At 37.2% G+C, this 27,107-nt stretch overlaps 3 protein-coding genes across 5 annotated transcripts in view; 2 read left to right on the forward strand and 1 right to left on the reverse strand.

Annotated features, from left to right (window-relative positions):
* The window catches only part of nf1b (neurofibromin 1b), a 45,307-nt gene extending 26,669 nt beyond the window's left edge, over positions 1-18,638 (forward strand). For both annotated transcript variants that reach the window (XM_043229298.1, XM_043229299.1), the window contains 22 exons: positions 8,522-8,954; positions 9,037-9,377; positions 9,457-9,659; positions 10,083-10,276; positions 10,492-10,632; positions 11,415-11,694; positions 11,782-11,996; positions 12,949-13,010; positions 13,116-13,257; positions 13,469-13,570; positions 13,656-13,796; positions 14,085-14,211; positions 14,296-14,427; positions 14,545-14,680; positions 14,771-14,928; positions 15,025-15,147; positions 15,221-15,339; positions 15,586-15,686; positions 15,773-15,915; positions 16,069-16,115; positions 16,199-16,415; positions 17,072-18,638. In XM_043229298.1, the coding sequence (XP_043085233.1) occupies positions 8,522-8,954; positions 9,037-9,377; positions 9,457-9,659; positions 10,083-10,276; positions 10,492-10,632; positions 11,415-11,694; positions 11,782-11,996; positions 12,949-13,010; positions 13,116-13,257; positions 13,469-13,570; positions 13,656-13,796; positions 14,085-14,211; positions 14,296-14,427; positions 14,545-14,680; positions 14,771-14,928; positions 15,025-15,147; positions 15,221-15,339; positions 15,586-15,686; positions 15,773-15,915; positions 16,069-16,115; positions 16,199-16,415; positions 17,072-17,214 (3,700 nt within the window). In that variant the 3' untranslated portion in view covers positions 17,215-18,638. The remainder of the gene's footprint in view (positions 1-8,521; positions 8,955-9,036; positions 9,378-9,456; positions 9,660-10,082; positions 10,277-10,491; positions 10,633-11,414; positions 11,695-11,781; positions 11,997-12,948; positions 13,011-13,115; positions 13,258-13,468; positions 13,571-13,655; positions 13,797-14,084; positions 14,212-14,295; positions 14,428-14,544; positions 14,681-14,770; positions 14,929-15,024; positions 15,148-15,220; positions 15,340-15,585; positions 15,687-15,772; positions 15,916-16,068; positions 16,116-16,198; positions 16,416-17,071) is intronic.
* Positions 6,357-8,193, reverse strand: LOC122331788. Its single transcript, XM_043229301.1, has 2 exons — positions 8,037-8,193; positions 6,357-7,431 (listed from the first exon to the last, which is right to left on the reverse strand). Exon 2 carries the CDS (start codon positions 7,425-7,427, stop codon positions 6,819-6,821), a length of 609 nt encoding a protein of 202 aa, XP_043085236.1. The 5' UTR covers positions 7,428-7,431; positions 8,037-8,193; the 3' UTR covers positions 6,357-6,818.
* A 651-nt stretch (positions 18,639-19,289) lies between the features above and the next one.
* On the forward strand, positions 19,290-25,777 carry akap1a (A kinase (PRKA) anchor protein 1a). Of its 2 annotated transcripts, none has more exons than XM_043229266.1 (12): positions 19,290-19,383; positions 20,237-20,437; positions 21,143-21,870; positions 22,105-22,205; positions 22,468-22,594; positions 22,687-22,793; positions 22,975-23,152; positions 23,674-23,824; positions 23,911-23,978; positions 24,104-24,177; positions 24,464-24,523; positions 24,596-25,776. In XM_043229266.1, exons 2-12 carry the CDS (start codon positions 20,256-20,258, stop codon positions 24,656-24,658), a joined length of 1,839 nt encoding a protein of 612 aa, XP_043085201.1. In that variant the 5' UTR covers positions 19,290-19,383; positions 20,237-20,255; the 3' UTR covers positions 24,659-25,776. The 2 variants fall into 2 exon arrangements, with proteins under 2 accessions (XP_043085201.1, XP_043085202.1); XM_043229267.1 differs by lacking the exon at positions 19,290-19,383 and adding an exon at positions 19,431-19,512 and having other exon boundaries at positions 24,596-25,777.
* Positions 25,778-27,107: the final 1,330 nt, after the last annotated feature.

Raw genomic sequence — 27,107 nt, forward strand, 5'->3', positions numbered from 1 at the left:
GTGTGTGCGTGTGCATTTTGAACAAAAGAGCGCTGGTACAGAACCTTTTCAGTGCCAATCTCCATTTCTCTCTTCTCCTCTCCCTCTTTCTTCCTCAATCGCTTCATTCTTTCAGAGCATGCTAATGCTGCCCAGTAATGACACATCCTCTGCCTACTAATTTAGCTTTGCTCTGTGTGTGTATGATGCTTTATATTGTGTGTGTCAAGCAGAAATAGAGTCAGACAATGTAAATCCATCTGCATTCAGCTCTTATTTTACATGCGCTGACTAGTTTCTTTCCTCAGTTCATTGATCTGTTCATCAAACACACAAACACAAATCCCCCATTTCAAATGATCCTGTGTAATGTGTTTTTCTCGATCACAGTGAAAACAAAGTCCATTGTATAATATGAATTAACATTTTTTCAACAAGTTCTTTGTTTTAGGGAATCATAATAATAATATTACTTAAAACACAGGTGTAAAATTAGCTTTTTATTCAAACAATTATAAAAAATACAGTCATACAATCTCAATGTATATGATATATTTGTTCATGTAAAGTTAAGAGTTTGCATATGCAAGACACGAACATGCTGTTTGGATGTTTGTGACTCACTGAGGAGTCTGTAGAATTTGTTAATTTAGAATTTGTTTAGCTAAAAAAGCAGCCATGTCGAGGGTAAGTATTAAGAGAGTTCCCTGGATTGTGACATCGTCGTGTTTATACAAAGTCTATGTGTTGTTGCTTGAGGGCGATAGTCTCGTGAACATCACTTTTTTCTTGTGTTTTCTTTTGCCTGTTCTCGTTTCTAATCTGTATTGCAGTGTGTAAACTGTTGTTCTGCCACACTGAATGATAGGTTCCCCACAGGAGGGGAGGACCTGCTACCCACATGTTGCTCCCTCGATGCCGGGATTGCCATTTTTTCCATAGTACCTGAAGCAAGATTAATATTATCAGCAACACGAGGCACCCAAAAGTGAAGAGTAATCCAAAAATATCTCTGCGAGTTTTCTTGTTATCTTCTGTTGCGACATTAGCTGATTTATGTCTTGGTAAAATAAATGTCTTGGGTTTTCGCGAAACATTTCTAGTTATCGCTAGATGAGTTGTGCTACTTGGTTTGTGCCCACTCCTGCTTTGTGTTGGTTTGTTTGTCTCTGTTAACAGATCATTACTGGTGTAATTGTCCTTTGGCATAGAATCTGCTGTAGGCCCTTCATTTATTGAGTCTGATTGAGACTCTTCTGTTTCATGTTTCATGACTGATGTGGTAAAAATATGTTTTTCTGAAGGTTTTGGATTTGGTGTGAACATCATAATGAGCTTTTCTGTGGAGAGTGGAATAGTTTGAGATGGTTTATCTGTTTTGCTCTGTTGTTGTGTTTTTGCATTACTCTGATGGATTATAAATGATGTGGTGTCCTGTAGACTGATGCCTGTTAGCACAGAAGTGTCCTCTGGTCCTTTTGAGACAACTAAATGGTTCTCTGTTCGGATTGGATTTTGTCTCGTTACAGAAAGTGTGTGTGGAGGATTCTTTAAGATTTTAGGCTTGTCTTTTGATAAAGTTGTTTGTTTTGTCCTTGAAGCTGGAGATGGTTTCAAAATGCTTTTAACCATTCCATTGATGACTGGTGTAATTTTGGGTTGCTTATTTTTTGTCATTTGTGGACGTGAAGTTGGTTGCAGGTTGTCATTGTCTACTGTTGATGCATTATTTTGATTATGTGGGTCCATAGCAGACTGTAGTGGAAATTCCTGATGAATTCCATATTTTGTTGCCTGATCAAGGTTAGACACAAGTTTGGGTTGTCCAATTTTTTGACTAGATTTTGTAATTTTTTGTTTGGGGCTCTGGAAATGTTGTGTTGAATCTTCAAGTAGTTGTGGTACTCCCGACTGGGTGCTTTTTTGTGACTCTTGTAGTGGCCAATCAGTGGGAAGTGATAATAAATATTTAGAATTATTTATACCAATTATTTTAATGGAACGAGTTATGGGTTCGGGAACTTCATGTTGAGTTGATTCTTCATCTAGTTCTGAAACTCCTGATTGAGTTGTTTTCTGAGATTCTGATAATGATGATTGAATGGGGAAAGGAACCACAGCTGTAGAGTTTTTTGTATCACCAAAACCAGTGAAGTGGTTGATTTGTTCATGAAGGGCAATTGAAGATTTTTTTTCTGCTGCTTTGGAGGAGATATTGGTAGTGAATGGTTTGGAATCTACAATGTGCTGCTCTGTAACTTCACTTGGGGCTATAATTTTCTGTTCTTTGATCTGGCCATTTTGAAATATTTGTTCAAACAGTTGTGAAGCACCTGATTGAGTTGTTTCCTGTGAGTCTGGTAATGAATCAATGGGGAAGGATGTCATAGATGTAGAGTTTGTGCCATTATTACCAGTGAAGTTTCCAGTTTGTTCATGATGGGCAATTGAAGAAGGTTCCTCTACTTTTGAGGGAATAGGAAATAATGTAGAATCAAGAATGGGTTGCTTTGTAACTTTACTTGGTTCTATAATTTTCTGGCCATGTTGGAATGTTTGTTCAACAAGTTGTGAATCTCCTGATTGAGTTGTTTCTTGTGAGTCTGATAATGAATCAATGGGGAAGGATGCCATAGATGTAGAGTTTGTGCCATTAATACCAGTAAAGTGGCTGATTTGTTCATGATGAACACTTGAAGAAGGTTCCTCTACTTCAGAGGGAATAGGGAATAATGAAGAATCAAGGATGTATTGCTTTGTAACTTCACTTGGTTCTATAATTTTCTGTTCTTTAATCTGGCCATGTTTAAGTGTTAGTTCAACAAGTTTTGAATCTCCTGATTGAGTTGTTTCTTGTGAGTCTGGTATTGAGTCAATGGGCAAGGATGCCATAGAGGTAGAGTTTGTCCCATTAATACCAGTGAAGTTTCCAGTTTGTTCATGATGGGCAATTGAAGAAGGTTCCTCTACTTTTGAGTGAATAGGAAATAATAATATAGAATCAAGAATGGGTTGCTTTGTAACTTTACTTGGTTCTATAATTTTCTGGCCATGTTGGAATGTTTGTTCAACAAGTTGTGAATCTCCTGATTGAGTTGTTTCTTGTGAGTCTGGTAATGAATCAATGGGGAAGGATGCCATAGAGGTAGAGTTTGTCCCATTAATACCAGTGAAGTTTCCAGTTTGTTCATGATGGGCAATTGAAGAATGGTTCCTCCTGATTGAGTTGTTTCTTTGAGTGAATAGGAAATAATAATATAGAATCAAGAATGGGTTGCTTTGTAACTTCACTTGGTTCTATAATTTTCTGGCCATGTTGGAATGTTTGTTCAACAAGTTGTGAATCTCCTGATTGAGTTGTTTCTTGTGAGTCTGGTAATGAATCAATGGGGAAGGATGCCATAGATGTAGAGTTTGTACCATTAATACCAGTAAAGTGGCTGATTTGTTCATGATGGACTCTTGAAGAAGGTTCCTCTACTTCAGAGGGAATAGGGAATAATGAAGAATCAAGGATGTATTGCTTTGTAACTTCACTTGGTTCTATAATTTTCTGTTCTTTAATCTGGCCATGTTTAAGTGTTAGTTCAACAAGTTTTGAATCTCCTGATTGAGTTGTTTCTTGTGAGTCTGGTAATGAATCAATGGGGAAGGATGCCATAGAGGTAGAGTTTGTCCCATTAATACCAGTGAAGTTTCCAGTTTGTTCATGATGGGCAATTGAAGAAGGTTCCTCTACTTTTGAGTGAATAGGAAATAATAATATAGAATCAAGAATGGGTTGCTTTGTAACTTTACTTGGTTCTATAATTTTCTGGCCATGCTGGAATGTTTGTTCAACAAGTTGTGAATCTCCTGATTGAGTTGTTTCTTGTGAGTCTGGTAATGAATCAATGGGGAAGGATGCCATAGATGTAGAGTTTGTGCCATTAATACCAGTAAAGTGGCTGATTTGTTCATGATGGACACTTGAAGAAGGTTCCTCTACTTCAGAGGGAATAGGGAATAATGAAGAATCAAGGATGTATTGCTTTGTAACTTCACTTGGTTCTATAATTTTCTGGCCATGTTGGAATGTTTGTTCAACAAGTTGTGAATCTCCTGATTGAGTTGTTTCTTGTGAGTCTGATAATGAATCAATGGGGAAGGATGCCATAGAGGTAGAGTTTGTCCCATTAATACCAGTAAAGTGGCTGATTTGTTCATGATGGACAATTGAAGAAGGTTCCTCTACTTCAGAGGGAATAGGGAATAATGAGGAATCAAGGGTGTATTGCTCTGTAACTTCACTTGGTTCTGTAATTTTCTTTTCTGTGTTCTGGCCATATTGAAGTGTTAGTTCAACAAGTTGTGAATCTCCTGATTGAGTTGTTTTCTGTGAGTCCGTTAATGAGTCAATAGGGAAGGAAGCCTTAGATGTAGAGTTTGTGCCGTTAATACCAGTGAAGTGGTCAATTTGTTCATGAAGGGTAATTGAAGAAGGTTCTTCTGCTGCAGTGGTAGGAATTTTAGCTGTTATAGTATCAGGGATTTGTCGTTCTATAGCTTGATTGGGTTCTATAAATTTCTGTCTTGTGGTCTGGAATCGTTGAGTTGGTTGTTCCATTGGTTGGAAATCTTTTATTTGAGCTGTTTTCTGTGAGTCTAGCAATGATGTTTCAGTGGGGAAAGATGCCATAACTGTAGATTCATTTGTACTAGTCATACCAATGGAATGTGGCCTTTGTTCTTGTATGGGAGCTGAAGATGCTTTGACATTGATCTCCATGTTCTTTGGTCTTTCTGATGTCGTAAATTCCAGTTTGTCTGGTCTCAGAGTTAATGGTTGGAGGGTGTTTGTATCGTTGTACACTTCATCCAGAAGTCTCCATAACATATAAAAAGCATAAGCCTTTTCTGGTAAATGTAATGCATGTTGTAGATTTAAGTTCTGCCTTCTCACTCGTGACCTTTTCGCACCTTCTCCACCCTTCCTTTTGGTGGGGTCAGAGTTTGTGGTCGAAGAGATGCTCAGTAAAATGGGCAACAAATAAAAGAACAAACAAGGTCTAAGTAGCTCCATGTGTAAATATTTGATGTTATGGCTATAGAGAGAACAAAACAGGTGTAAAAGTAAAAATTGTAGTTTAGATATCCAATATTTGTAGTTTACCAATATTTAAGTATTTACACTTAATATAAAATATTGTTTCTTCAAGAGATATTTCACTTGGTTGTATTATATATATATATATATATATATATATATATATATATATATATATATATATATATATATATATATATATATATATATATATATATATATATATATATATATATATATATATATATATATATATATATATATATATATATATATATACACATATATATATATATACACATATATATATATATATATATATATATATATATATATATATATATATATATATATATATATATATATATATATATATATATATATATATATATATATATACATATATATATATATATATATATATATATATATATATATATATATATATATATATATATATATATATATATATATATATATATATATATATATATATATATATATATATATATATATATATATATATATATATATATATATATATATATATATATATATATACACACACACACACACACACACAATAACTATGTATGTGTATTTTATATATTTTAACCTTTGTTATTTATATATTTTAAACAATATCAGTGTTACATTTTGGAAGAATTGTAAATATTTTTGCATTATATTTTTGGAGTACATACAATTTTTTTTTTCTTCTTTGTAAAAGGTCAGCCAGCCTTTTATAATTTAGAAGAATTATGTTTGATTTCAGTGCTATATACAAAGTTTTCTAACTGAGATCTCTTAACCAAATTACGCTCCAACAATAAAATATCTTACAAAATGGATCTTACCATTTCTAGGCCTATCCTCTGTCTCTCTTCATGAAGATCAGAATCAGAAAGGCAGTTGAGGCAATCCATTTATCAACTCTCCTGGATGGTTTGCTTTTCTATTTATATCGTGAGGAGAATATATTGTGCTAGATCACGTGATCATGTGTTAAGTGTGAATGAAAAGAGATGTGGGTGGAGCTGTAAATTATGTATTTTCTCACAGTGGTGCCAGGCAGCAAAATTAAATTGTACAAATTTAATTTATCTTAAGTTTTACCCTCCAAAAATACCAAGTCTTGTATAGTTTAAAATCAAAGTTTAAAATAAAGATACAAAATTGTTTCATTCTTCAAAAACACAAAACTGCACACAGTCATTTTCAGATATTTTTTTGTACTAATAATATTTGAAAATCCTTAAACCAAGATAAATTTATTAGTTAAATTTTTTGTATTAAAATTGTTTTGCAGAAAATGTTTCATTTAGGTAATTTTAGGTAATCTTACCATATTGGCAGCTTTTTTGTTTGTTTGTTTTAAGCATACATAAAAATAAATAATGGTTATATTCCCATAAAATCATTTTATTATACATATTTTGGTTTGTCAATTAAATATATCTAATTTAAGGATGTTTAAAGATGTGAACAAAATATACATATATTATTCAAATCACAGACAACTTAAATGCACACATTTGAAACATGCTGATACAATATTGTTCTAGCATAAAATTAGGAGAGACAATGTTGTGAGTAACACAGGCTTAATTGCAGTATTTTCAGAGCGATTTTTAACATAATTTTATACTTTAATATTTCAGGCCTTCTTGTGTCTTATGCATCAGCAGTTAAAGCATAAGCAGTTGCGGACTTGAGATGCCACCAGGGGGAGTTGTGTGACACCAGATCGTGATCACACCCCTGTATCAGAGTTCTCTGGTGCTTTTGCATCAGGCTCCGGACTCTCTTGGGCCATGTCTCCATTTAGGTCCACAGTGCTGGGCTGCTGTGACTCTTTCTCCTCCTCAGTCTTGTTCTCCTGATCCTCTCTACTCTCCTCCTGTGCTGTGACGATCTCTGATAGCATGAAGCAGGTCTCAGTTGGGTGCCTGTCCACTTGGCCTTCATCCTCCCAGCATGGCGATTCACTCTTCTCTCTTCTGGCATGTCGGTCAGTGTTGTCGTAACGAGGCTGTAGACTAGAGATAATTTGTCTCAGCTGACAAACCTGACAGGCGCATAGCAGTGTGGTCAGCAAAAATGCCAAGCAGCCCACTGTAAGACCAGCCGCAATCAGTAGCAGGATATTTGTACCAGTTGGAAAACAGAAAAAACAGTGTCCTTTCACAGGATTAGAAGTTTCTCCTTTATTGTTGGATGGTATCATGCAGCCAGTTGTTTTATTTATCAGAGACTGGTTATTTGCTGGTAGACTGGTTTTGGTGACTTCTGTGTGATTAGCGTGTGGCATTCTGAAGAGCAATGCGAAATACACAAAACAAATTGTTCTGGGAATCATCATGGTTCTGAAAGACATAAAAGAAAGGAAAGGTTTAGTTTTTTTGCTCTGTTAATTTTTTTCGTTTGGCATAATTTATCTATGCTTGCCATTTTTCTCAAATTTGATCTTCAAAATCAAGTGAATCTTTTTAATAATATTAAATTAATAATAATCTAATCTAATCTAATAATCTAATCTTTAATAGTCTACTAATAGTAAAATTTTTGGTGACAATAATGGAACATTAATGTTCAAAACAAGTGTAGAAATCATATGCATGAACATGGCAATATGTTAATGTTAAACCATGTTTATGTTATAGCATATAATATATATAAAAAAACATGCTAAACAGTGTTTTATGAAGGTAGGTTTAGGTATATGGTTGGTGTAGGGCAATAGAAAATACAGTTTGTACAGTAAAAAAAAATTACACCTATGGAGAGTTCCCGTAAACCACAAATGGAAGTAGTATGTATATTATATAAGTATATTATATATACTTTCATATACATTCATTTATATATAATTTATTACTCAAATCTTTACATATGAAATAATTTTGTGAGACGTTGGATCATTTTATTAAATTACTAAAATGAATATATAACAAAGTAAACGGTTTCTTACCTATTTGGTCCTGATGTTCTGTTATTTGAAGAGGCTTGAATGACTCTGCGTGAGTGTAAGCGCGTTGTAAATTTCAGCAATAGAGACTTTTTTGAGAAGTGGCAGTTCTAAAACTGAAGCTGCAGGTGCACACACTCATTAACCGGTGATGAGTTTCCTGTCTGTTGTTTCACTTCTGTTAGGGCTCTTATATTAGACTTGCGCATGAACCACTGTGTGGATAAAGTCACTGTGTGGTTTTTATCACGTTTATTTAAGGCTAGTTAAATGCGCAAAGACCTCAGCTTTTGTTTTTGGTAAATAATAATCCAGTGCATGCCATGGTAACTTTATGTCTATTTTGACATTTAGTCTGTTTATATAACCTTTAAACTTTAATGACAGTTGAAAATTCTCAAGTATGACTTTTTTAATCTAATAGTAACGGCATTCGATGGGTTTGCATGCATTTGTTTCCATTTTGTCTGTTTTACTCTCCCTTGCAGGTTCAAGACAGGACAGATTAATGGGGACTTGCTCATTTACCACGTCCTTCTTACCCTCAAACCATACTACGCCAAACCATATGAGCTAGTAGTGGATTTGACACATGCTGGTCCGAGCAACCGCTTCAAGACAGACTTCCTCTCCAAATGGTTTGTTGTTTTTCCAGGATTCGCTTATGAGAATGTGGCTGCCATCTACATCTATAACTGTAACACATGGGTACGAGAATACACCAAGTATCACGAGAGACTGCTTACAGGCCTCAAAGGCAGTAAGAAGTTACTGTTCATTGACTCGCCGGCACGGCTGGCTGAGTATGTAGAACCAGAACAACAGAAGCTTCCGGCAGCTACTCTTGCTCTTGAAGAAGACCTGAAAGTGTTTCACAATGCCCTAAAACTGGCCCACAAAGACACCAAAGTGTCCATTAAGGTGTGTGAAAAACCTCTTCTTACAACTCTGTTTCACTTTTTTTGGTTTTGTCACAATATGTTTGATTCTGTCTTTGCTCCAGGTGGGCAGTACTGCAGTGCAGGTGACCTCAGCAGAGCGAACACGAGTCTTGGGTCAGTCCGTCTTCCTCAATGACATCTACTATGCTTCAGAGATTGAGGAGATCTGCCTAGTGGATGAAAATCAGTTCACGCTGACCATTGCTAACCAGGGCACGCCATTGACCTTCATGCACCAGGAGTGTGAGAGTATAGTTCACTCAATTATCCACATCCGTAAACGTTGGGAGCTCTCTCAGCCCGACTCTATCCCCCAACACACAAAGATCAGGCCCAAAGACGTTCCCGGGACTCTTCTCAACATCGCCCTCCTCAACCTGGGAAGTTCTGACCCCAGTTTAAGGTGATCTAAATCCATAAAACGTATTTATGTCAACACTAGTGTGTTCACAACTGAACATTTCTCTCTGTTTCTGTTAAAGGTCTGCAGCTTACAACCTCCTGTGTGCCTTAACTTGCACCTTTAACCTAAAGATTGAAGGCCAACTGCTGGAGACCTCCGGCCTCTGCATCCCTGCCAATAACACCCTCTTCATCGTATCCATTAGCAAGACTCTAGCAGCTAATGAGCCTCACCTGACCCTGGAGTTCCTGGAGGAGTGTATCTCTGGCTTCAGCAAGTCCAGTTAGTGCCCCATTAAGCCCTCAATTAAACTCTCAAAAGACCCTTGAGATCCTTCAGCCGTTTCAGATCATTACTCGCATTCTTTCCCTTGAAGACTTCCTACTTAAAACGGCTTCTAGAAGGCATCATTAGTTCACAAATGTTCATATTGATTGTGCTTTTGCTAAAAATAAAGGTTCCAAAATGGTGCTTTTGCAGCAATGTCATAGAAAAACCATTTTTAGTTTCCTCAAAGAACCATGCAATAAAAAGTTCTTAACAGAACCTTTTTATTCCTCTTTTTCCACTATAGAGGACTGAAAGGTTGCATGGTTTATAAAGGAACCATATATGCCAATATGAGTGTTAATACTTTCTCTAGAGATAAGAATATGGCGTTAAGGAGTGTTCTGATAACAAATAACTCTCCTCTGTATATTCCAGGTATAGAATTAAAGCACCTGTGTTTGGAGTACATGACTCCTTGGCTGCTGAACCTGGTGCGCTTCTGCAAGCACAGCGATGATGCCAAGCGCCAACGAGTCACTGCCATTCTAGACAAACTCATTACCATGACAATCAACGAAAAGCAGATGTATCCATCCATTCAGGCCAAGATCTGGGGGAGCCTAGGACAGGTAACGGAACTGAAATGCACCGAAGGCACCTTACTTTGGGTTTTACTGAGGGATATTTTGGCTTATGAAGAGCTGCATAATGAAACCATGTAAAGAACGCATTGCATTTGCAGATTTTTCGGTTGAATGTGTAAAACACTCACTTCCTTAAAGAACTGCTTACAGTTTACAGAGCGTGTCTATGTTGAGTTGATGGCAGCTTCCTGTGCTTGCAGATAACAGATCTACTTGATGTAGTTCTGGACAGTTTTATTAAAACGAGTGCAACGGGAGGTCTCGGATCCATCAAAGCTGAAGTGATGGCAGACACAGCAGTGGCTTTGGCCTCTGGTAACGTCAAACTGGTGTCTAGCAAGGTGACGTACATACACACTTTGGCTGTTTTTCCTACATTTAGAACAAAATAAACTTGAACAGGCAAAGATCCAAATTTTGTTTCCGAACATGTAAAAAAGCAATGCAAACAATGTTATGTGATGCAATGCTGTAACAACACTTCTAATTATAGAAGTGTGCGTTAATCAGATGTGGTTTGGTTGTTTTTTTTCCTCTCTCGCTGTTGTTCTTACTCTCTTTAACCACCCTATCTATCTCTTTAACCACCTGTGTTTATTTCTCTCTCTCTCTCTTTCTCTGTCCTGAGCGATAGTAATCGAGGTCTCTTGGTTGGTTCATTGTGTTCAGCTAGACAAACTTAACATGTGAAGAATTCTTTTAAACTAATTTCCAAGCAGAACAATCTTAAAAGATTTTTGTTAATTGGAAATGTTTTTTTTTTCTTTTAATTTTTCATGATTTTGTAATTTTATTTATTAGTTTTAACTTTTTATGATTTATATGTACACTTTTTTTCTGTTAAATTATTTGATGAAAATTTGATGTTCATTGTTTTGCCAAGGCAGCAGTTCCTAAGTTTTATATAAATAGGTTAAGAACTTTGTTTAACTATTTTGACCAACTATTTTATATAATGCTGTTTATGTTATATTCAACATAATTTTTAGTTTTATTCAAGCTTTATTTAATTTTTTATATTTTATTGTTTTTCATTTTAGTTTACTGTAATACTGGAATTTTCTCTTCTAATTTTACCATGGGTTTTATGGGAATAAAATGTTGTCTTTGTGCTGATCCACAGGTGATTATTCGGATGTGTAAAATCATTGATAAGACGTGTCTGTCACCCACACCAACGTTGGAGCAGCACCTGATGTGGGATGATATCGCTATCCTGGCCAGGTATATGCTCATGCTGTCCTTCAACAACTCTCTGGATGTGGCCGCCCACCTGCCCTACCTCTTCCATGTCGTGACCCTGCTGGTGGCCACGGGGCCTCTTTCGCTGCGGGCATCCACACATGGCCTGGTTATCAACATCATTCACTCCCTCTGCACATGCTCCCAGCTGAGTTTCAGCGGTAAGATGGCATTTTTGCCCTAGAGAGATGTTTTCATGGATCGGTGACTTATTGATTACTGAAGTGTCTTGTTCTTCTGATCTGCAGAGGAGACCAAGCAGGTGTTACGCCTAAGTCTGACAGAGTTCTCTCTGCCAAAGTTCTACTTGCTCTTTGGAATCAGCAAGGTCAAATCAGCTGCGGTCATCGCCTTCCGTTCCAGCTATAGGGATCGTTCGTTTTCTCCGGGCTCCTACGAGAGAGAGACCTTTGCTCTGTCATCCCTGGAGACTGTCACAGAGGCTTTGCTGGAGATCATGGAGGTATGTAGCAGCAAGTCAGTAATTCTGTGTCTTCCATCTTAAAGAAATAGTTCACCCTAAAAATAAAGATTAAACTTACTTCCATATCACCCATGGGTTTTTGTAACTCAAATATTTCCAGTTTGGCTGAGTGCTGCCTTGTGGCTTACTTTATAATTTTAAAAGTAGAAATATTTTAGTCTCGTCTGAAAGAAGAAAGTCATATACAAATATGCCGTAGGCGAGTGATGGGGGGCAGGACTTTTGTGGTGGGTAGACTCACCCAAAAATAATTCCCACTCTGTATAGCTATTTAATATCAGAATTTTGTTGCTTTTCACAACATTTTGTATTTAGTTTTGACACTTTTGTTTTTTGTTTGGGTTTTTTTATTTTTATTAAAGGGCTAATGTACAACAATTTATAAGTCTAATCACATTCCAGTCTGTAAGACCTTCATTTGTCTTTAGAACACTAATTAAAATATTTTCAGTTAAATCATAGACAGCCATTTAACTACCAACGTTTAAGGCTGAGAAAGGCAGTATGGGCATCATGAAAGTAGTCCCTGGGACATCAGCGTAAAATTACAGTTCAACTGTCATTTTATGAAGCTAAAAGAATATTTTTGTGCAAAGAAAACTAAAATAACTACTTAATTTCTTCTCTTCTGTGTCACATGTTGACAACAGTACCATGGCACAATTTCTTTTTTAAGTGAACTCTTCCTTTAGGGTAGTTTTGTAGTGTTCTTTCAAGAAATTGCTAGCAGTTCTGTTAGCAGTAGCTGCTTTGTGTTTGCAGTTTAGTTGAGTTTAGTTACTTTTTATAATACTCAGACCTTAAAATGATGATCAAATGTAATGCATCTGCTTGTTTCATTTCTCTATATATTTATCAGCTTGCTGCAAAGCATTACATACTAGGTAAGTTTGTTAAAGGGTTTGACTGGGTTTTTCCCTTTGTGTTTTAGGCATGTATGAGGGACATTCCAGGCTGTAAATGGCTAGACCAGTGGACCGATCTCGCACAGAAGTGTGTAAACTCTGCTTTATATAGTTAAAATAATTTAGTAATAAACAAAAGTTAAAATTCCCTGCTATGTGTTAGTTTGATTTACCAAGTGTGTTTAATGTGCAGGTTTGCATTTCAATACAATCCGTCCCTGCAGCCGCGGGCTCTTGTGGTGTTTGGTTGCATCAGTAAACGGGTCACGCACACTCAAATTAAACAAATCATACGGATCCTGAGCAAGGCCAGCCCTCTTCTCAGCATCGACCGGGTCAGAACCTGTCAGTCTTACTTTCAAACACGAACATGGGCTTGCCATAAAAATAAGTTCCAGTCTATAAGCTGAATTGTGTACGGTTATTGCTTCTGCTCCAGAAAGTAGTAAATTTTGATCTGTGCTGATCGTTTTGGGTGATAATGTCACCGTCTAGCTTAGCAGTAATGTTTTCTGTCATTTAAGAAGAACTGTTTTTTTTCTTCAGGGTTTGGAGAGCTGCCTGAAGGGTCCTGATAACTGTAACAGCCAGGTGCTGATCGAAGCTACCGTCATTGCCCTCACTAAACTACAGCCTCTGCTCAACAAGGTATCAAATTACAGTGTTCTAGATATGACTGTGTATGTGTGTGAGAGGGAACGTCTGACTTATTTCACAATGTGGTTTCGCTCAGGACTCACCAATGCACAAAGCACTGTTCTGGGTCGCTGTGGCCGTGCTGCAGTTGGACGAGGTGAATCTGTACTCAGCTGGAACTGCTCTGCTGGAACAGAACCTACACACACTCGATAGTCTGCGAGTCTTCAATGACAAGGTTCTAATATAACACTCTCTGTCAAATTGTAGCACATATACAATAGCACATATACAAAAATACATAGACCAATTACTTTCCATCTTCGGTTACAGAATAAATGAATCATGGGTGACTTGCCCACTTGGAAATAGGATAGTTCTATAGTGATATCGGTAACCAAAAACTGTTTTTAGTACTTAAAGAAGCTGACATTTTGGGGTTTACATTTTTCATTTGCTACAATCTCACACAACTATATGAAATAAACTAGTAAAGGCAAAAAGATTTGTTTTGTCTGTCTCTCAGAGTCCTGAGGAGGTGTTTATGGAGATTCGTCAGCCTCTGGAATGGCACTGCAAACAGATGGACCATTTTGTTGGTCTCAACTTCAACTCCAACTTTAATTTTGCTTTGGTCGGGCACCTGCTGAAAGGTATTGAGTGGGTTTTACGAAAAGATATTAACCGTTTGCGTGTGTTTGTTGGGAAACTATTACATTTCTTTATGGTTTTGGCAGGATTCAGACACCCATCACCCACCACAGTAGCACGCACCATCCGTATATTGCACATGCTGTTGGCCTTGGTTGGAAAACACCTGAACTGTGATAAGTTTGAGGTGAACACACAGAGTGTTGCATATCTGGCAGGTAAGGAAACCACTGCTATATCTCCCATTTGTTTCTATGCCTTCTGTCATTTTGGTCTTCACAAGAGTTATTAAGGGTTCAGTGGAGTGGGTAACGTTTTTATGTGCGTTTGTATAGCTCTCCTTCCAGTGTCAGAGGAAGTGCGTAGTCGCTGCAGCCTGAAACACAGGAAACTTTTGCTCCTCTCTGATGTTAACATGGAGAATGTTCCCATGGATACATACTCCGTACATCATGAGGATCCTAGCTGCAGGTACCACCTGGACAGTAGATAACATTTGCCTTTTGTAAAATGCAAGCTTTTATTGACCCAAGTTCAAAATGCATGATCTTTGTAATCCAGAACTCTGCGGGAAAGCCAGCTGTGGGCATCCCCAAAGGCTTCAGAGCGGTACTTGGTAGCCCAGTATCCCATAGTGGGACAGATCAGCCCAAGAACACGCAAATCCATGAGCCTGGACATGGGGCAACCTTCCCAGGTCAACACCAAAAAGCTTCTAGGTAATTCCATGTTGTCATACTCCTAGATATACATTTTTTTATTATTAGATTAGTTTGTATGAGTGGTTGTTATAATGTTATTGGTTTTACTGCTAGGTACCAGAAAAAGTTTTGACCACCTGATATCAGACAGCAAAGCACCGAAGAGGCCTGAAATGGAATCTGGTATCACGACACCACCCAAAATGAGACGGGTGGCTGAAAATGAATATGAAATTGGTGAGGGTCACAAACAAGTGAAATGATTCTCTGTGTTTGCATCCATTTATAACTTTTTGTTTTCTCTCGAAAGAAACCCCAAGAATCTCACATCACCACCTGCGGAAGGTCTCAGTGTCCGAGTCTAATATCCTGCTAAATGAGGAAGTTCTCACAGATCCCAAAATCCAGGCGCTGCTTCTAACTGTGCTGGTAATGTCCTCTTTTCTCAGAATGAATAAGGCACATTAGTTTCACTTCTTTATTCACAAACAATTTTTGCATATGAAATTTAAATATTTTTTACCTTTTTATATAATTTTCTGTTCCTCTAAAGGCTTACATGTTGCTTCCTGCCCACATCCCCCCATCTGCCATTTTTTTCAAATACCCATCCAAACCTCCATCTTCTGAATTTTGACTCATCTGTTTTGATGATTCAGTTTTTTTTTTTTTCAGGCCACTCAGGTGAAAAACACATCGGATGAATTTGAGCAGAGAATCCTGTACGAGTTTCTAGCTGAGGCCAGTGTTGTCTTCCCAAAGGTCTTTCCTGTTGTGTAAGTCCAACCTCAATACATTCAGTACATTTGAGAAAGAATGATGAAATGAGATTTTCATTGTTGTATGTTATCTCTTGTTTCAGTCACAATCTCCTGGACTCAAAGATTAATACTTTGCTGTCACTGTGTCAGGACCCAAATCTTTTAAACCCAGTCCATGGAATTGTGCAGAGTGTGGTTTTTCATGAAGAGTCGCCCCCTCAGTACCAAACGTCCTACCTGCAAAGTAAAGCACGACACATGCACAATTAATTAGAACTGAGAGATTTCTAGTTGATGATTAAATGTCCAATTTTAAATGTGAGAGTGAATGTGGCTGAAAGAGTGGTCAGTGTGTTTGACTGGAGGATAACATCTTCACTTACATTTTACCTCACAGCTTTTGGGTTTAATGGGCTCTGGAGGTTTGCCGGTCCTTTCTCTAAGGTGTGTGACACAAAATGGGTTTAAGATGGATAAAGATGATTCTATATTATCTCCAGAAACATGAGCTTCTCTCTGTTCCACAGCAAACTCAGTTCCCAGACTATGCGGAGCTGATTGTCAAGTTTCTGGATGCGCTGATTGACACCTATCTGCCGGGCATCGATGAGGAAACGAGCGAGGAGGGTCTGCGCACACCCACCTCTCCATACCCTCCACCTGTCCAGAGCCAGCTCAGCATCACTGCCAACCTCAACCTCTCCAATTCAATGACCTCACTGGCCACCTCCCAGCATGCACCAGGTCGGTATTAAGGTGTCTCTCACCCGTACTGTCTCTTTCTATCACAACTGTGAGTCTTTATCAGCCTAATCAGTTTTTCGCAGATAAAGTTTGACTGTCACTTTTTACAAGATAGATAGAGGAAAAGAGCTCATCATGTAGTGTAAGGTTCTCTGCCTCGCACTTCCTGCTTTGTTTAACCTCTAACTCTGCATCCTACTCAGTGGTTGTTGGTTTATATTTAAACTCCTACTTTGCAACAGACGAACGCTTGTGATGAAGCCAAGTGCAGTGCAGAAGTTTCAAGCCAATAGTTTGTGTCCACATCTGTAAATGAAAACATAATAACAAAATTATCAGCTAGAACATATTTTAAGGTTAATATTCAGTACAGGTGAACTCCTATAGTTAAGACTTTTCTTTTTCTTTATGCGAAGCGCATATGCTCTATATCTATTTTATGATCCATAGTATACAGTGCACACTGCTAGTAATAGTTTTGACGCTTTTTAAAACATTAGTATAGTCTGAGCATGATTTATCTCGTTGGTTATCCAACTACTTAAATTTAAACCAAAGCTTCAAATGGCTCTTAAATTAAAGGGTATGTATCTTGAAACTTCAGAAACTTTTGTTTGCAGCTTTGTATAATGATGTGTGCATGTTTTTTTGAGCAGGAATCGATAAAGAGAAGGTGGATCTGTCTCCCACCACGGGTCTGGCAGCCAGTGGACGCACACGCCATGGTTCAGCCAGCCAGGTCCAGAAACAGCGCAGCACCGGCAGCTTTAAAAGACCTAGTATCAAAAAGATTGTATGAGACCTACAGCACAGCAGGTTATAGCTCCTGCTGGACATACATTACTGCATTTTATGTGGTTTCTCTTCACTTCTGCTAAACCCACCGGTAACGATAATCTGTTGGTTCTCTTGAAATGGTTTAGCAGTGTCTGCCTGGATCAAAATAAACTGAACGCCTCTGTTTTTAAACAAGTCGCTGTTTGACACAGGATGGGAGAAAGTCCTTTTTTTTGTGCATAACAGAACTTTTTATATATATATATATATATATATATATATATATATATATATATATACATTTAATTGAATCACAGACATTGCCTGAAGGTGGTGTCCTGAGTATTTTGTTTAAAAGCACTAATTTCTGTCTTAAATTTAAAAGATGAAAGTATTAACCAAGTGCCATTCTTTTGTTCCGTTGTATTTGATTTTATTTACTTGTTTACTTTTAGTTAAACGTTGTTGTTGTTTCTTTTTGTAAAAGGAAACATTATTGAATTAAGAGTCCCCTAAAACTAAAAATGTACAATCACTCATGCAGTTCTGCAGAAATTAATCTTTAATAGCCTTTATATTGTATTGTCAATAAAGTATTAATTATAGGAAAAAAAGTTGCTGGTCCATCCAAACTATGATCCCTATACCAAACCCATCATACTACCAAAATGCTCTGTGAATTTCTGATGTATTTGACATGTATTTGCTGTTATTTCTCAATCTATTACAGCTCTTGTGGGTGATGGCTATGAGAGGAGAGATGAATGTAATTTAGCATATAAAAAAGCATTTTTGCTGGAAAAATAATCAGCTGTTAAATTAAAAAGCATTCAGATGGGGGGTGTGTGTGTCATACACACACTTTCTTCGTAAGAAAGAAAACCTGAGGTAGACACTATAGTTACACTATAATATGGCTATAATATAACAGTTTTATTTTTATTTTTTTCTGTTTTACTAATTGTTGCTTTCATATTGGTACGGCTTTATGTGAGAAAGGTCAAGGGTTAAACGTGAGTTTAGTAATGGCAGAGATTGTTGGATGTTTCAAACACTAGAGTGAATTGTTTTCGACACTTGAGGTTATGCAAACTTTTACATAATTGTTCTTTTGTTTCTTTTTTTTATGCTGATAGCTTCACCTCTGTAAATATTTTTTGTGTAAAAATAGAAAAGTATATTTACTACACTGTAAATACAAGTGACTATGACGTATTATTTTGCTTTTTGTAAAGCAGTTAATTACTGAATATGTACGACATAAAATATGAATTATTGTCTATCAATCATCTTCACTGCATTATGCCAATTAACATGGAGGAAATATTGAGGGTTGCACTGAAGATTGAAATCTTTGTGTCCTCTGGACCCTCTTTATAAAACATTATTGTTATCATCTGATTTCATATTTACAGATGTAACACTAATAAAGTCCATTTCTGCCCAGTTTGTTTATCATTGTGTGGTATTTGTTTGTACAAAAGCTTACCCTTTTTATGAATAACATCTGAAGTAAATCGACATTTGAGTAAATCCGTAAATGGAGCATTTACAAATGTAATGTGTTTAGCCGTAACTACAAAACGGTTGGTTTTGTTTATTAAAAATCCATACTTAAAATTTTGATTTGTAATTTATTACAAATTCATAGGCTGCTTTAATTTTTTGCCAGATGAACTTTACTCCTCAAGTTTACAGTGAAAGTCACTTTTCTGTCAAATCGTAGATTAGCCCAATTAGGTCTCAAGCAATTGACACTGATCTCACTCTTTCACAGTCAAAAACAGGATAATGCTAAACAAATATTGTAAAGGCTCCAGAGTGCATCTGTAATCTTTGTTCTCATGCACTAACTCCTGTATGTATATATATATATATATATATATATATATATATATATATATATATATATATATATATATATATATATATATATATATATATATATATATGTGTGTGTGTGTGTGTATATATATATATATATATATATATATATATATATATATATATATATATATATATATATATATATATATATATATATATATATATGAAATACATCGTTTCTAATCAAGTCTTATAATTTTTCTAGCTAAATTTTACGTAATTAGATCACCTGAGCTACTGATTGCTGTCAGGAACGCACGTGGCTCCCGTGACGTCACGCACACGCCAGCGCTGCAGAACCTCGGTGAGTATAATATGTAAAAAGCAGATCTCTTTCTAATTTGTTTGCGCGTTTGCCCATCTGTTGATTTGCTAAATGTATCCTTTGGCTTCAACATGTTTTTACGCTAAAACAAAAATTGACCCCATAGAGGTAAACTCGTTTTTCAAATGAGACCGCGGTGTACTGAAACGCTTACCAAATTATTAAAATCACAGAATGTCTGAGACTCCGTAGCTGGTTTTACTTCAACAGTTTTCTTAATTCATATTTCCTCTGCGTTTGAAGGCTGTGTGTTGTTATTCCAACTCATTTAACTGCAGCTCGTTTGCCAAATTACTAACTTTTGATTAAAAATCCTTTTGATAGTGGGATTGATTTGTATCCCTCTATATACAAAATAAATAATTGACACGTTCAGCGAAACCAGCTGCTCTTGGCTAATGATGCAGTAAAAATGGATTAGAAGGTTCTAGGTTTATTCTTAATACTGTTTTTAGTGTAGCTATACACTTATTGCTATGTTATATATTTATAAATTTAAGCTTGCCATCTTCTTATTGACTTGAATTGTTAACACTCTAAAAAATATTGATACTGATACTCATGGGCAGCCAGAAATCAAGATGTGTGTTGACTGTCATGGTGACAGCTGTATTTAACAGCGCCGTGTGTGTCGATTATGTGTTGCTGGGATATTTGAGCTGCTAATGAGATTGCTCTGGTTCAGTCTTCTATTGCAGAAGTCTTTGGTGTCAAGACTCGCTCCCCCTCTGAGCTCAGACGTCTCTCCTTACAGTCTAGTGCCACTCAAGACTAGGGACGGTCTTATTAGATGTAGCTGACCTCTCGATCTCTCTCTCTCTCTCTCTCTCAGTGGGATCAGTGGAAAGAGGATGTTGCTGTCGTTTAGGCCGCTGATCTCCGTCTCTGTGCTAACTCTTCTGGGCTGGTGCTGGTACAGCTTTAGGAGGAGGAGGAGGACGAAAGCTCCTCTCTGGACTAAAGAGAACGTGTGTTCGGACAGAAGCAGCCCTGTTCACTCCTCCTCTGCTGGCTCCAGTATTTTGGGGGAAAGGTCAGTAGTGCTGAGCTTACTTGAGTTGTGTCTGTTGTTTAAAGGGCATACTTTGAGTACAGTTTTAGGTGGTCTTCTTTATCTTCTTAAATTACTTCTTCTCTGCAAACATGTGTTATGTGAATTGTACATTTGAGCTACAGGAGGTCACTAATGATGCTAGGGAGTCCACAAAATTAAAAAATATAAAATACCATTAGAATATTATAGGGCCCTTAAGGTATCAATGGAATGCATGTAAATAAATAGATAAATAAAGGAGTGTAAGTCAAAATTACATTTTACGATTTTTTTGTATTTGTTTGTGTAGCACTTTTTACATACAGCAGCTGCATCAAACATAACATAAAAATATGATCATATATATGCTGCCAATTGTTGTCTTTGATACATCTCGCTTAATACTTTTCTCATACTATGTAAATTAGATGTATTATTCATAATTAAAGAGATGTCTTTTTGTGGTGGGAAGAGAGTTCTATTGCAAGCTAGTCCTTGACTGCAAAATTTTTTAAAAACCCCAAATCATCCTTTTAACAGTTGGACTAATCTTTCCATATTTGACGAATGGAAAAGCTTAGTGTACGCCAAGTTATGCTAAAACTTGCCTTGACCAATCCAAGTAAGACACATTCAAACAGACAGATTTGCTTTTTCTAGAGTAAAGGCAGGCACTAGACCCTTTCTGTATTACTTCACTTACAGTGATCTGAAGATGGACCACAGCAACTCTGGATCCTCTGAAATCAAAAACCTTACCAGCACCCCTTCCAAAGTAGGCCTCACCAAGGGAGTTCGACCTGAGCCAGAAGGAGAAGTATCCGTTCGTTTGCCTGAGACTCTTCGAACTGAGCAAGAAAAGGACAACATTGCTGATGAAGATCATCCAGACTGTGAAGTTAATGAAGATGTTTCTGGGCTTGAGTCTGACTCTGGCTTTACCACTGACTCTCACACTTTAACAGAGCAACAGTCAGGTCCTTTCCGCTTGGACAGTCATGACGACAGCAGCCTGAGCCCTGACGGAGACGTGAACCTGGAGAAGATCAGTTCTGTTCAGGTCGAGCAGGCTGCAGAGGCAGAAGACTGGGAAAACCAGGATCCCAGTGATCCACATGAGCTAGCTAGCGCTTCAAGACTTTCAAAGGGTGGATTTCAGTATGCTACTCCAGAATCATTTGGTGGTGATGACAACCGAAGAGTATGCCTTCAGGACGCCAGCTCATTCAGGGAAAAACTACTCAGCCATTTAGGAGTTTCCGGTGGAGATGATTCTGGATGTTGTTCCTGCTTCTCAGAGGATGCTTCTGGTGCAGAGGGGCTGACCAGAGAGTTGTTTGAGGAAGGCCAAACATTTGTGATGACCTCCACAGAAACAAACGCAGTTAACATTGAGAGCAAAATGACGGAAGGAGAGATGGAGACCTTGAGAGGTATGTGAAACATTTACTGTCCGAACGAATGCAGTTATCCAGCTGTTAAAGGAATGGTTCACCCACAAATTAAAATGTTGTCATTATGCACTCACCCTCATGTCGTTCAAACCTGTGTGTTTCTTTCTTTCAAAGAATGCCCCATTGGCTTTCATAGTACACTATTTATTTTCCTGTTTGGTTCTTCAAAATTTTATAAAATATCTCAATTTTACTTCATATACTTGTCTCCAGGTGCAGATGTTAAATGCTACATTAGTGCTGACACTCAGATGAGCAGCTTGGCTCCTCCTCCAACCCCACCCATCATTCTCTGGGACATAGAGGTGCCAGCGGTGAGCTCCGCCCACAGATACACCCACATACTCATGTTGTTTGAATATTAGCTCATTAAAAGACTTGTGCATGAACTTGTTCAGAGATGCATCACAGCAGAAAAGATACATGATCTTGAAGTATTAGACTCACTTCAGAAGAGCTCACGTTACAGGGTATATAAAGGCCTCTATACTTTGTGTGTGTGTGCTCCTATAAAAATAGTGACATTACTTCCATAAGAGACAGAAAGACTTTGACGATCAAGACCTGTATTTGCAGCATCTGGTTGGTCGATTGATCGGAAAGCAGGGGAAGTTCATGAACTTCCTGAAGCAGAGCTCTGGAGCAAAGATCTATGTCTCCACCCTGCCATTCACTCAGGAGATTCAAATCTGTCACATCCAGGGTAAGTTTTGTCACCCATGATGATGATGAGTACTTCATTCCATGCAGAAGAGAAGCCCAATGTTGAATTCATGTCTGTGTTTGTTAATCCAGGCTCACAGCAGCAGGTGGATGATGCTCTCTCACTCATCAGGAAGAAGTTTAAAGATCTGGATCTGACTAATTGTGTTCCTCTGCCCTGTTTGCCCATCACATCCTGGGTGAGTAGGCCTACCCTTAAATCATCTCATGAATGAAAAATTGGTGCTTTAAGACTCTTCGTGCCAACTTTGACACTAGTGATGTTAAATATCCTGACTTTATTTGTCTTGAGGTGCCAGTTAATGTTCTGTATGCCTGAATGTGAGAGTAACCATGTGTATTGTTCGGTTGTTTCTGTAGCTGCTGCTGCCACAAGATGTGTTTGTGGAGGTGATTGTCTCGCGGGTGGAGGCGGGTCATCATCTGTTTGTTCAACAGCACAAGCATCCATCTTATCAGGCCCTTCCTACCCTTATTCAGCACCTGCAGCTCTGCTACTCTCAGCCGGGATGTCCCAGCCTGCCCACCCCTGTAGAAGGTGTATATATACCCTTATTGAAACACACAGATCTCAGTGTGGAGAATAAATTATTTATATTTACATTTACATGTATTAATTTAGCAACTGCTTCCAATAGGAACATTGCAACATCTGTTTCTATCATAGCGTATTATGGTTTTGCTTTTATCCTCCATAAAATATCTTCATTAGAATCAGCACAGCTTTATCGGGCATGACTTTAAACGGTTATTTTAGTCTCCTCATTATTACCATTTCCTATACTTTGGAACACTGTTAAAGTTAAAACTTTATGAAATAACCCAGTTTGACTAAAAACAGCCAACTTCATTAGGTTCAGAAATTATTCAAATTTGGCCAATTTGGACCTCAAGAAATATTTCTTAGTGTTTTCAATGTTGAAAAAGAAAACTTTTTTTCAGTATACTTTGATTAACAGAAGACTATTTTCAAGACAAATTATGATTGGGTTTCATTGACACAACAGTTCTTGTTGTCATCTAGTTTGAGGAAGTCTATTTTCTGTTTGCCTCTGCCAGTGGGGGTAGTCTGTGCTGCTCCGGTAACAGGAAGTGGCTGGCGGAGAGCCCAGGTCATCCAGTATGACAGAGAGTCTGGCATGGCTCATATCAGATATGTAGATATTGGAGGTTATGACACCGTGAACAGCACCACCCTCAGGCAGATCAGGTCAAGTGGCTTACATTTGGTTTGGTTATTTGTCTGTAATTGTGTTGGAATGAGTTCAATCTGATATTTCAGCATTGTTTTCACAGGTCAGACTTCGTAACATTGCCATTCCAGGCAGCGGAGGTTCTGCTGGACAATATTACTCCTTTGCCAGGTAAAACATTGGCCTGTTTATGATTAAAAAAATTGCAATAAACAGTACAATTGTTGTAGATGTTGTTAACAAAAAAGTCTAATCAATATGCTAAAAATGAAAAGCCTTTTGTTTGCTTTTGATAGGAGAAGAGGAATTTTCCCTAGAGGCCAAAGAAGCTCTGGAGGAATTAACTGCAAATATGCCCTTAATCATCAAGGTTATAACAAGCACATGTGTCTTACAATGTTTTTCTTTTTGTATATATTACCATGGTATTGAATGATTTCACTAGGATAGAGATTCTCAAACTTTTTTTGTCAGAAGGTTGACCTAAAATAATTACTTAATGTTGTACATTTGAATGTTCACGATTTAATGCTTATCAGCTTTTCATCAACTCACACAAAATTTTCATCAGCTCTGCACTTGATCAAAAACAGTTTGAGAAACATTTTCATAAGTTCTAAAAGAATTTAGACTTTACGGATGTCATTTATGATCAGGTGACAGGCAATCAAGACGGCCTTCCTCTGGTGCACATGTGGAAACAGACAGGAGACGAGGTGTGTACGTCTAAATTTTATTTCCTGAAAGTTTTGATTTCAGCTTTATTTATGTGCTTTATATGCCTGCAGGTGGTTTTGGTGAACAGGTTACTGGCAGAAAATGGATTCTGCACCTGGTTTGAGACGCAGTGATCACAGTCACAGCTTTTCACTTATCCACTCTTGAATACGCTTTTGCACGTTAAATCATTTATTCCTTTTTTTTTTTGTTGGAGACCTCTTTTTTGATTAATTCTGTTTAAATGGTTAATATTAGGCAATGTTATTTAAATGATAATTTATTTATTGCTCCAGAATGCATTGCAGAGTAAATCAATGCTGCTTATGTGAACAGCTGCTAATACTGTACTGTTCTCTAAGATTATCTCTTAAATGCTGATGGTTTGAAAGATTGTTTTGTGCTCAGGTATTTTGATATTGAAGTATATAGATTTTTTTTTTTTTTTTTTTTTTTTGGTAGCAATGTTTTTTTTTCAGTTTAGAAGTATTCTTGGTCTTTGTATTTTGTTTCTTTAAGATAAAGGTGGGAACAGTGTTGCGCTCTCTGACTGTAAAGCACGAAAGAACTCCAGCAGTGAAGAGCATTATGATCCCTTGCTCAAATGAACTTGCACGGTTCAGTGCTCTGTACTCTCATGCTGACGCTGCCAAACATCTCACTGCTGTAGAAGTAAAGGATCTGTGGATATCACAAATATGGCGTGCTTTTCTGTCTCATGTGCTGATGATGGCGCTTTTTATACTGCCCTGAAAAACCTGCATGGCAGAAACCAAAGTTGATTCAACAAGACAGAAGCTCTAAGTTGCTGGGGGAAAAGGGCACAATCAATCTTTCAATATTTGGCTCTATTTAATGCACGGTTTATAGCCTGTTTTAACGAGCACCAACCTCCATAGCAAATAACGTCTGTTGAGTATGTCGCAATATCTCCGTAATAGTAAAAAGAATGAATAAAGTTCATACTCTGGCAAATTTGAAGAAAATATTACATGCACCTGCTATTTCTGGCCAACAGATGTCACTCAGTGTAAAGCTTTGAATGGCTGGTTATGAGTATAGTTTAAAACACTTTATTTATAGATGCAAGATTGTTAATATATAGATTTTCTATATTTTATTGATGGTGATTGCTCTGATATGGACAGTCAATTTAAAAAAACAGGAAACTGCCCTGGAAATCCTGTCTTATAGAGGTTTTAGTAGCAATCAAGCACATCCAGTTGACTTATCCATATGAAAGGTTACACGGCAAGGTACTTTGTAGAGAAAAGCTGACTTCTATTGCAAAAATCTGCTTGAAATATCATGAAAAGTGTGCCGAATATGGGCTGAATATTTAAAGCGACTGCTGACATTCTTCAATAAACATGCAGAAAGCTCCCTGTACTTGGCCTTGCTCTCATATCTGCCTGCCGCAGGGGGTCTGATTGGTTTGCTCTGAGGATGCTGAATGTCACGGATGATTCTGTTGTATGTGTACTCTCACGTTCTCCAGTCTTAACTTTGAGATTTCTATTCCTAACCCTTCCCTAAGAAGAAAATCCTCTCCGTTTGCAGAGTGGCCTGATGAATGTGTATTATCCTAAAGAGGCGCATTGATCTGTTAGGCAGCTAACAGATGCACAGCATTAAAAAATGAGACTTTCAGTAAGAAGAAGATCCACTCATTAATCAAACACAGATGCTGCTGTGACTGTGGGTCTCCCTCACAGATTGGGCTCATATAACATGATGCAGCTTACTTTTCTTGATACGGGAAACACTCTAACTGCTTCAAAACTCTCCACAATGTACCAGCAGAAGTCATTTTAATACCAAATGTCAGAGTTGGAACATCAATTTAAGGCTGTGTTTCTGGACTGCTATGGGCTTGAGAAAGTTTATTAGAACATTAGCAGTGTGATCTATTTGTTTACTAGTGAGGAAAGATATTATTGGCTGGTTAAAGACTTCTCATTTGGCAATGGGAAGCAGTGCTCTTGTTTTCCACAGCGATCTGGTTCTGTGAAACCAGAGCTGCAGTCATTTGATAAACTTCCTATTTGAGCATTTCCATATCAATGAAGTCAGCAGATGTCACACTAACACTGATCTATCCATTCCGCATGCTCACTCAGCAAAGGAGAGAAAGGCTTGGAAATACATTGCCTTCATGCGTGGGGGTGTCAGGTTTTTCAGCAAAAAATTAACATACATATCAAGAGATGTCTTATTGACAAACAATATTATCAAGTATAAAAATAGTAGAAATCATTGGAAAGTCAACACCTTTTAAGAAAAACATGCTTGGTATCATTGATATACTACTACATTTTCGGTTAAATAGATTTTAAATTGATTTTGTTCTATTTTTATTTTTAGTTTTTTCTATGTGTTTTTTTTTAGCTTTTAGGTTTTTGTTGTAATTCGTTTAGTTATTTTGCACAGTTATTCAGGCAGCAAGCGGAAATAAAATTATTTTAAGTTTCTTTTAATTTATTTTTAAATAATATGTATATTTTTAATGGTTTTGTTTTAGTTTTAGTTAATGGTCATATTAGCCTAAGGTGCCAAAGAATGCAAGGACTTTTCACATTTTTA

This window comes from Puntigrus tetrazona, unplaced genomic scaffold, assembly GCF_018831695.1.
Source record: "Puntigrus tetrazona isolate hp1 unplaced genomic scaffold, ASM1883169v1 S000000002, whole genome shotgun sequence".
NCBI classification, from domain to species: domain Eukaryota; kingdom Metazoa; phylum Chordata; class Actinopteri; order Cypriniformes; family Cyprinidae; genus Puntigrus; species Puntigrus tetrazona.

Excerpts from the sequence above, each read along its gene's own strand:
- LOC122331788 (XM_043229301.1), bottom strand. The coding sequence starts at position 7,427 with ATGATGATTCCCAGAACAATTTGTTTTGTGTATTTCGCATTGCTCTTC.
- akap1a (XM_043229266.1), top strand. The coding sequence starts at position 20,256 with ATGTTGCTGTCGTTTAGGCCGCTGATCTCCGTCTCTGTGCTAACTCTT. Across the intron at positions 22,206-22,467 it reads GGGACATAGAGGTGCCAGCG|CATCTGGTTGGTCGATTGAT; the intron begins GTGAGCTCCGCC and ends CTGTATTTGCAG. Across the intron at positions 23,979-24,103 it reads CAATATTACTCCTTTGCCAG|GAGAAGAGGAATTTTCCCTA; the intron begins GTAAAACATTGG and ends TGCTTTTGATAG.